At 45.9% G+C, this 10,295-nt stretch overlaps 1 protein-coding gene across 3 annotated transcripts in view; it reads right to left on the bottom strand.

Annotated features, from left to right (window-relative positions):
- Window positions 1-437: 437 nt before the first annotated feature.
- The window catches only part of LOC146869503 (phosphoenolpyruvate carboxykinase [GTP], mitochondrial-like), a 103,806-nt gene continuing 93,948 nt past the window's right edge, over window positions 438-10,295 (bottom strand). For all 3 annotated transcript variants that reach the window (XM_085601630.1, XM_085601460.1, XM_085601545.1), the window contains 3 exons: window positions 9,362-9,499; window positions 7,274-7,369; window positions 438-1,218 (listed from right to left, as the gene is read on the bottom strand). In XM_085601630.1, coding sequence (XP_085457756.1) covers window positions 764-1,218; window positions 7,274-7,369; window positions 9,362-9,499 — 689 coding nt within the window. In that variant the 3' untranslated portion in view covers window positions 438-763. The remainder of the gene's footprint in view (window positions 1,219-7,273; window positions 7,370-9,361; window positions 9,500-10,295) is intronic.

Here is a 10,295-nt window from a genome sequence, read left to right as displayed (position 1 = left end):
CACCTTCCCTGCCCAGTTCCCGTAGGGGAAACCAGGGTCAGCCTAGATCTAGCCCCCGGGTGATCAGTCGCTGTACAGAAGTCTTGGATCGTATCTGGGAATCAGAACCTATTGCCTTTCTTTGTTTTTGTCTATAAATTAATTTCAGCTGGCTTATTAAACCTCCCTGTAAATAGGAAATATTGTATTTACAAAAGTAGCTGTTCTGACTGGACTTGGAGTTTATTAATTGTCAATGTGGGTGCTCCCAAAGAGTCAAACTCCTAAATATAGTAATGTGGTTATTTAACTGGAGTGCAACATAACCTTAGTCTCTTGGATACCTTGCTAAATGAATGAGCCACACTGATTTTCCTTAGTGACCAGTTATTGCAATAGGACAGAAGAACAAACCTCCAACATTTTTCGCAAACAGACTTGAGTCTAGTAATCCAAACTCACAGCATAGTTCTTTATTTTTCTTCAACAAGTACAGAAAACACACTTCCCTCAATTTATTTCTGTACAAAGAGAGTTAAAAGGCAAAAAACACCGAAAAGACCCAACCCAATCCCTATTTCCCTCCCCTTCCTCCCCACAGAAAGCTGTCTATGGTTCATGATGAAGAGTGTCTTCCCTGAAAAATAATCAGATTTTTGTCCTTAAAAAATCATGTAAACAATGGAATGTTTCACAGTTTCATCCCTTGTAGGAGTGTAACCATTACTCCCTCACTAACAGAGCAGCCAGGCAGTAAAGACTTGCACCTTCTTCCTTCAGACACTCACATCTTCTTCACCCGTTCCTCCAGCGCGTCCAGCTCACTAACTACCTCACCAGGCAAGTATTGGTTCACCTGTTCAGTCAGGTAGTGCCTGACCTCGCCTACCTCCTGCTCCCAGAATCCCTTGGGTAGGGAGAAGAGCTCATTGGTATCAATTGGGGGCAGCCCTTGCAAGTCCAGTGCTCCTTCTGCAGGCACATAACCAATGGGTGTAACCCGGGCACCAGGTGCGCCATCCACACGTCGGAAGATCCAGTCCAGGACTCGCGAGTTCTCCCCAAAGCCGGGCCACAGGAAGTTGTTTTCGGAGTCCTTTCTGAACCAGTTGACGTGGAAGATCTTGGGAAGGTGGACAGATGGACGGTTCTGCATGCTCAGCCAGTGTGATAAGTAGTGGCCAAAGTTGTATCCAAAGAATGGGCGCATGGCGAAGGGGTCATGCATGATGACTTTCCCTGGGAGACAAGAAAGAAGGGAAGACGGTAAACAGCTGTATATTTTGGGTAACGTTGCCAAGTCCTTATAGACACCATGTTGGGTCAGACTCACATAGTTCTTAGAGACCGTTTGAGTTGTGGCTTTCACAGACCCCAACTAGGAAAAAGCTCTCAAAGACACTACATCCGGTGTGTCTCTCCTAATGATAACATGGTGGCTTTGCTACCATATATCTCAAAAACACCATTCTGAGTGGGCCACTCCGAGACTCCTTAGGGGCGCTGTTACAAAGTTCTTAGACTTCATTGTTTAATAAACTGTTTTACTAGCTATTCATGTACCAATCAACAGGAGAAGAAAATGCCAGGGGGCATGGAACAGTGACATCCCCCCATTTGCGAGTACCAAGCACATTAGTCCTATCTGTAGGTAAAAGTGGATTGAAGTAGGTTATTAAGTAAAGAAGTCCAAAGCAATTGTAGCATTAAGTTGATTTATTGAGGGAAGTTATATTTAATAGCACCCCACCAGAAGCATGTTGGCATCAGCTCAGGCCTATCCATTCTGAGCTCCTCCGTCTGATTGGTGGCATCTACTGCACACCAGGGTTCACCATCACCTCACAGACACCATAGACACAGAGAGCAGACATTAGATACACAGCATGTAAAACTGGATATAACAAAGTGCAACATAGCAAGAACAATTACTACATTTATAAACACAATGGAGTGCATTAGTTGGAGGCATCTCGATATTGTTCGTTTCCCACCATTTGCTGTGCTTCTGTGGGTGGCTCTGAGCCTCATTTATTGTTTTTTCTAGCTTTCTGCACCTGTCTATCCCTGCTTAAGCAGGCTTAGAGCTTCCGCCTCCCTCCTGTGCCGATCAGTCTCCCTTTTAGCGTCTTTCAAGTCTAGGTCCCTAAAAGTAAGGCAACATCTGTTTAAATCCATTTAATCTAGACCGTTTAGTAGCACAAGGGGGGCTGGGGCTTGAGGACTGCTCGGTGCCCTAATATGCTGTCAGTAACTCCGGCACTGCATCCCAGAAGCCCCTAATGAAAGTCACCATTCGCTGACATTTCATACATGTTGGGCGGGGGGAGATGGGGTGGGAGGGGCGAGGGGGTTTGTTGCGAGAGAGTATCTACCAATATTCCAGAGTCTTATTCTTGTGAAGTATGCATGGCGTGAATATTTAAATTGGATAAGCTTGTAGGCTGACGATATGGCTATTGGGCTAGGGGCCATCAGTGCAGTAAGCCGCTCCACTACATCCAAGGGACCAACGTAAGCCTCCTATGCCTCTATTAGTACTGAGAAGGTGCCTGGCGTATGCATCACCACTGCTTTAAACATTCACATTATCTTTTTATCTGCGAGTTTAGACATGGTGAGTTTCACCACTAATGGGTGGATTGGGGGAGCTCCTCAAGAATGGTTTGGTAGAGTGTCAGTGCATGGCGGAGCTGTAAGCAGCAGAAGAACTGGGGCTATAAAAGTCCAAACTCCTTCCTCACGGTTGTGAATGAATTTGTAGACTTACAATTGACCACAATCCCTATTATAAAGATGTCAAGTACACCCCAGCCCTGGAAACCCTCAACAGCTGCAACACTATGTTGGGAGTATCCCTGCACAGGGATGGGTTCCTCTTGTTAGCTTATTTGTCCACCCCAGGGCATGCAAGGTGTCTCTCCTTCTTACCAGTACTATCTTAGTGGCTGGTAGATCATCACTGCTGACACCTACCCCACCCAGCCCCCACAGATGTCATGTATAGGTGTTATTCCATTCATCACCCAGCTCGCTCAGAGTATTCCACGGTAACAAACATACAGTCAGTCATGACCGCTAAGTAAAACGCTTGGTAGTATGCCATAAAATCTGCCATGCCTGGATTCTCGTCAAAGACCGATTTACAATACCAGGTCAGTTCCAATCTGGCAGCTTGACTATTCCATAGGACGGATTGAGCCATGGTTAAGCCATCAATGTGATCCCCCTCTCAAAAGAGAAGAGTTCGGGCCGGTTCGCCCAAGAATCAGGACATGCCAGAAAGGGCCCAGTAGTTTATACCCTACTGGCCCCATTGGGGGCAGAACTCCCCCACCCCGAAGTCTGGTGGTAACTGGAGGCGGGAGTTACCCGCAGTAAGCCCTGGCATCCTTATGAGCCTCCAACCCAGGAGACAACCCAGAAGTCTTTGTGTCCCCCTTTCCGGGGGACGACTGGAGAATTTGCCCCGAATCTTTCCCGGGAGCTGGCAGAAAGCACACTGATGCCAGGGATATTTCTTAAAGAAATAATGGGATGGGGGCTGTCTTGACATCATATACCCCTAACATTATTTGATCCCCCATGAGGACCAGAGCATTCCCATGGCAAGCAAAAGGAAATCTGCATTCTTTTAGGCGTAGTTTTGGCATATGGTTTTCACAATTGAGCTAAATCCCAATTTCCCGTCACTTGCCATGCTGAATGGCAGCACTATTCGGACTCTGGGTCAGCCAACAACCAGGAAACCGTTCTGAATTTAGACATTTCTGAAAACTAAACACCCAATGGAGTCCAGGTTGGCGCGACTTGCATGGCTCCCACTAAGTTTTCTTACTCAGAATGCCATGGAAACCCCAAACTTTGGGTAAAATCACCTATTTCCCTGACATTTCTTTGAGAGAAACTTCCGGAATATGTAGTGTTCCACAAGTTCCTATCACCATGCGTTTCCACACTTCTCCTGATAAAAATGGTACCCTCACTTCTCTAAGCGATCATAACAGGAGCGGATCAAACCAGAGACCATGCACTTTGCATGGTCTCTATTTTGATCCATTCCTGTCACAGGTGCTAAATGTATCTGGTTGGCGGTTAAGCTCAGTGCTAGTCTCAGCCACAATGCAGCTATGGTATGCAAGGAAGACCTGGCCTGGATTCAGCCATATGAGGGCAAAAATGTGCTCCCATTTCAGATTATTAAAGTCTTGTCAAAGTCTATCTGAAGGACTGCTAGTACCAGGCCATGGTTATAGTGCTGTTAGTCGTGATATGCATTGACTTTTGTGACATCACATATATTATAGCTTCAACATAAATGAAATTGTGGCAGCAGTTGACTGGACACTCAGGTTTACGCACTGTGGTTATGTCCACCTCAATGGAGTCTTGCGGTATCTCACCCAATTCCCTTGCAGCTGTGTGCGTGGTCAATAGATATGGTCCAGTATGCTGGAGTGTAACTTTACTAATTCTACGGAGAATCCATTAGTTCCCAGGGCTTTCTATGAGGACATTTGCCCAATAGCGCCAGTCACCTTTTTCCTCGGTAATGGGGTAGTCAATAGGGTCGCTCGTCATGTCAGTGAGGCTCTTCAGTTAAAGATCTGCTACGGAGGCCTCAGGGTAACACTATTTGAGAGCGCCCTCCCTGCTAGAACTCAGTGCTCCGGTTGCTGCTGGGTCTGTTACTCTCTGCCCTTCCGTATTTCAGGTGTATACGAAATGGTGTATATTTTCCTTTTTAGTCCCCAGTCCGTAGAATAAGTTTACAGTTTTATCATCTTGGTCGTAAAACTGGCTTTTGGCAATAACCACAGATTTTGGCCTCTTCTGTGAGAAGCTGTCGATACTGCAATTTGCCATTCTTAATCTCAAGCAGGAGCGTTGCTTTCTGTATAGTCCCTCCACGTTAAGGAGTACCAACTCTGCAGCACAGATTTCCTCCTGCTTGCCATGTTTTATTTTCAAGATGTAGTCTACAGCCCTGCCTCTCACTACGGATTAAAATGCTTTCCATAATATTGCTGGGGAATCAATGGAACCTTTGTTAAGTCAATGGAATTTCTCGGTTTCTTTTTGTAGGGCCATCCTAAGACTAGTGTTGCTAAGACTAGTGTTTTTTTTAACCCCAAGCATTAAGTCGTTACATGTTGGTTTGCTGAGCCTTGCCTCCCCTCCCTCTAGTCCTTAGTCAATTGGGGTGTACTTTGAGAGCCCTGTGGCTAAAATGTCTACCTCGGTTACCATTCTCACATTCGATAAAAAAAATTAAAACAAATAGAACTTAGAAATGGATCTGTGCACTCTTGAAAAAAAGGTGTGTTATTGGTTGTAGGCATGGCAGTGCTGCCATGCATTATGTAAGCTACATGCCGTCACAAAGCAGCTGCAACAAAGTCCTCCGTTGGAGTCTAGTGTGCCATGTCTGTTATTAATGGGTTATATCACTCAATTGAAGTTTACACCACTGTGATCTCTGCAGGAGGCTGTTGGATCAATGATCAGGCTCTACCTCAAAACAAGAACACCAACCATCTGAGAGAGTACGCCACTGGCTCTAGGAAGGCTTCGGGATGATTGCCCTTCACACCCTCTGCGAAGCCCACGCATCTTAGACTGATGTGGCAGGCTCGTCCCGCTGCATCCTCTACTTCATCTATTTAGAAGATACAGACTTGTTGGCTTGCACCTCCTTAACCACTTCAAGTTTGGATATTCAGTCCTGAGCTTCATTGACTCGATTCACTGTATTCTTCGATCCTGGTGGGGGAGCACCACAGCCATGCCCACTTCCCTAATATTGATCTATGGAGATGAGCATGAGAACTGGATCATCACTGAATGAATTCTGCAGAGACTGATGAGTCAAGGTGGCTTGCGCCTGCATTGTTGTGACACAGCCAAACCCGGGGTCCATCGGTGCTATGCCATCTAACTTCGCAAATGTATCCATTTGACCTTGCTTCAGGATGAGGCTGGGTTTATCTTTATTCAAACACTCAGAAAGGGGGTGGGAGAGGAATGTAATTGATCCACCATACATCCTGCCAGATACAATAACCAAACAACGCAGTGTAAATTCCCTTGGGGTGTAGTGCAGAAAATTGTGTTCTACCTAAATTCATGGAGGTCTTACTTTTAGATAACAAGGACCCTCACCCACTAAGAATGAGTGCTTCATCCTCTGGTCCTGCTCCTCGTTGAGCAAGTCCCAACAGGCTTGAAAGATGGAGCGCTTAGTGGATGGGTTGCCTAGGCGATATGTAGAAAGGGCTTGTAAGAGGTGACTGAGGATCACCTGGAGATAAACAGTAGTTTATTTATAACTTTTTTGCTACCTTCGCCAAGGGTAAAAAGTTGAGTCTGACATGATGAAATAAAGTAGTCCTATGTTCTCCATACTGGTCAATGAGTTTCTGCCTAGTGTTGCCTCTATAGGTCGGTAGCATTTGTTAGCTCAAAGGAGTAATATGTAAGCCTCAATCAAAATCTTGTCCTTAATCTAGATGTGTGTAAAGTTTTGAAAAATAGAGAGAAAAAAGTGTACAAATGACAAACTACAGTGAGAAAGACAATAGAGAGCGTTTATACTAAACTGTTTGTTGCATCGCCTCTATAGACCCTAGTGGTCTGTAGTTCATGCATCATGAGGAGCAAGGGCCTGGTGAAATCCTAACAGTCAGACAGTCGTTACAGGTTACACAGGCAAGTAACCCCTGAATTGCAGGCTCATGACCTCAGAAGGGTTTATCTTTAGCCATGGCATCTCAAGGGTTTGGCCTTTCACCATTCAATCCCACCACTTTGTAGAGCGACTGCATCTCTAAAACGGATTGTATGCCTACCATGCTGAAAATGCCCAACAGCCTCTTGTACGTCCCTCATCTAGAGACCTAGCACATGTCCAGTAATGGATGTAACTACTATACAGCCCTTACACATGTCAGGTTACGTAGAGGTCAAACACATACACACCCCATCTTAGGTTAACGCTGCTGGTCTGCTTTTTTTTATTTTTTACACAATACTAGGCAGACCCTACTACTCACAGTGAAGCCATGATGGGCAAGGATCCTGCATCTCAGACCTCACTGGGTAAGGTCTCTGCCAAGCTACTTTCAGACCACAATGAGTGGGCTGGCATACCTCTAACCTTGAAAGGCACTTAACACTTGGCATCCACTTCTCAAAGGCCCCATGTTGGGTGACTCTCCCCATGCTTCTGCCAAACAAGTCGATGGAGGCATTCCCACAGCTGTCACATGCAGATTGGGTTTGGCACAGGTCTTACCTTTATGTTCAGCTGCTGCCGTGGACTCTGATCGCATAGCGGCACCGACAAACACCCCGTGACGCCAGCTGAACGACTCGTACACCAAAGGCACTCCTAGAAGTGAAAGATGGCAGAGGTCACAACACCGTAAAGAAACTGATGGGGTTTCAAGGGGTAAGGCGGGAGGCCTGAGAGTTAGGCGGTGACCTTTAAGTGGCACCTCACAGCAAACCTCGCAGCTACTGCTCCACAATAAAAATGCCACTGTCAGATATGCTGCGTTTAATAACCGGGCCACATGGAGTTTCAAGCATGTGCAGAACAAGATGAAGTCATCACAGACTGAAACTGATCATGGGACCTGCTGAATGTTTCCCAGATACCCAAATAGTGCCCCAGGTGTTTTCACTACTTAAGGCATTTCCAAAAGCAAGATTCAACAGGCCCTGAGGCTCAAGGGTGGACTTCCCTGAGATTCACAGGGATCATTTTAAGCAGCAAGGTAAGGGGACCCACAACATGACTTGGAATACAAATAATGGAAAGATTACTTCTGCAGTTTAGATGATGAGGTCATAACCCGATTCATGTGTGATGTGACATGGGAGACCGAGACAATGGAGGGAGGGCCATGTTAAATAAGTGGTGCGCCTCAAGATAACCAGCTCACCACAAATCCCATTTATAAAACCATAATTGGAAGATCGTGGGCAAAGATATGGGGGTGGGGCTTGCATGTGGGAAGTAAAGATCCACCCCACATGGGTATTCACTGAGGGGAAAAGCTACTGAAGTAAACAGCCAAGTATTGAGAGTGAGAGCCAAGTGATGAGAGAGGCTATGAGCAGTAAATACCTGCCCCCATGGAGCTATGTATGGGTGAATGGCTGTGGATATTAAATAACCAGCCCTGCGGGCTAATAATTGTGGTGACTGTCTACAGGTAATAAATTCCCACTCCTCAGTAGTGGCTCCTGGTGGGAGTGCTGCGTGGCGGTGAGGCGGGACGGGGGAGGGGCAGGGTAGGGGGTAGTAAACCACGGAATACGGCCAAATTGAGGTAAGTACATAAATAGATAAAACTAATTACATTACGCACATTTGGCGTTGCGGCGTGCGCAATGTGATTTGTTTTATTTATTTATTAATGTACTTGCCTCCGTTCAGCCGTATTCTGTGGTTTTCTAACCCCTCCGCCCCGCCTCACCGCTCCGCAGCACTCCCACCAGGAGCCGCTACTACCACTCCTGGGTGGTAATAATGGAGCTGAAATGCTGTGGGCTGTGCATTCTAATCCCGAAGGATGTATAATGGTGATATAAATGATGGGAAAAGCAATAGGCAGAATATACCCTCTAAGATTTTAATAGACATTTAAAAAACGCCATAACCCCGCATTTTATTGAATAATAGTATGCACTGAAAAGAAACACTGGAGGTGAAAACTATCTTCTATAAACACCCCCTGAGGAAGATCGTAATGGAGGTGAAGACCTAGGAGCAGTAAATCCCAAGGCCTGGGGTATAAATGGAGGTGAAAGTTTCCAGGGGAGAGGAGTTGGCCTAACGGCTAGGGTGGTCGACCTCGAATCTGGGGAACTGGGTTCGAGTCTCGGCAATGACGCTGAACATCCTGTGATTCTGGGCAAATCACTTAATCTCCCTTTGCCTAACAAAAATGTAATGCAATTGGTGCTCATGTAGAGTGCTTCGATACCCGATTCGGGTCAAGTTCGGGCTATATAAAACTCTGTAAAATAAAAATTTTAAAAACAGGCAGTGAAGCCTCAGGCCCAGAGTACAAACGAGGAAAAAGGAAAAAAAAGGCTAAGATCAATGAAATTCCAAGCCTGGTGTTAGCAATGGTGGCTATATATTTCTCAACAACTTTCATGTATTTCGGGTTATCAGCAATGGTGAATGCCTATGGGCGTCAAATACCCACCATGCGTATATGAAGCAAGATGGGGAAAACCCTATGAAATGTACTATTTCACTGATAAAGATCACCCTACCTCCTCCACCAGCAGTGCTCCATCACCTTTCATCAGCAGCTGATGGCATCACTAGCCCCCCTCTCTCATGTATACCACTAACTGGACTTACCTTTGGGTCTCCGGCCCCCAAAGATGATTGCTTCAATGGGCACTCCTTCTGGCGACTCCCAGGCTTCATCCATGATGGGGCATTGCCCTGCGGGAGCACAGAAACGGGAGTTTGGGTGGGCACATGGCTCCTTGTCACCTGGAAAACAGAAGGGAACAGATTGAGGGTTAATATAAATAAACAAAAATGTATTAAAAAAAAGGGGGGGGGGGAGAAGAAGACATCAAGCATCCCTGAGACTATGTGACGATAACACTCCGCCCCCTCCACCTTGCAAGTAGAATGGTCTCCATGACCAACAAGCATTGGCATAGCCAATAGGTCTCGCATTTGGGACCATATAAGTGTTTAGCCATGCAACAGTTGGTGTTGTTGCACCAAGGATATTGTGCTGCATAACTAAATACTTACAAAGGTCCCAAAAACGAGACCTATTGGCTATGCCAATGCGTGTTAATTTTTGAGATGTTGTGCGGTCCACGGTGTCTGCTAAAGTTTCATGTCGCCCAGGAGTGTGAAAGGTGGCTCGGTGACAGGGAGAGTGGATGAGGGCGTGTAACAAATGATCCTTTAGAGTGCAGCTTGGATCTGACAGTCCAAGGAACTCCCCCTGAAAGGAGCTCTTTTTTTTTTTTTTTTTTAGCAGAGTTTTATATAGCGCAAACTTGACCCAAATCCAATCGGGTATCAGAGCGCTTTACATAGCACCGGTTACGTTACATGAGGACACACATTCATTTTTTTGTTAGGCACAGGGAGATTAAGTGATTTGCCTAGAATCACAGGATGTTCAGCGTCGTTACCGAGGCTCGAACCCAGTTCCCCAGGTCCACACAGACTACATGCATTTACACAAATTTGCTTATTTAGGTCTTTCTCGGAAAAGGAGCATGACGGACCTGCACACATAAACCGGCTGTTTTGCCATGGGTAC

Source organism: Triturus cristatus, chromosome 1_1, assembly GCF_964204655.1.
Source record: "Triturus cristatus chromosome 1_1, aTriCri1.1, whole genome shotgun sequence".
NCBI classification, from domain to species: Eukaryota; Metazoa; Chordata; class Amphibia; order Caudata; family Salamandridae; genus Triturus; species Triturus cristatus.
This window is presented reverse-complemented; position numbering and strand designations above follow the sequence as displayed.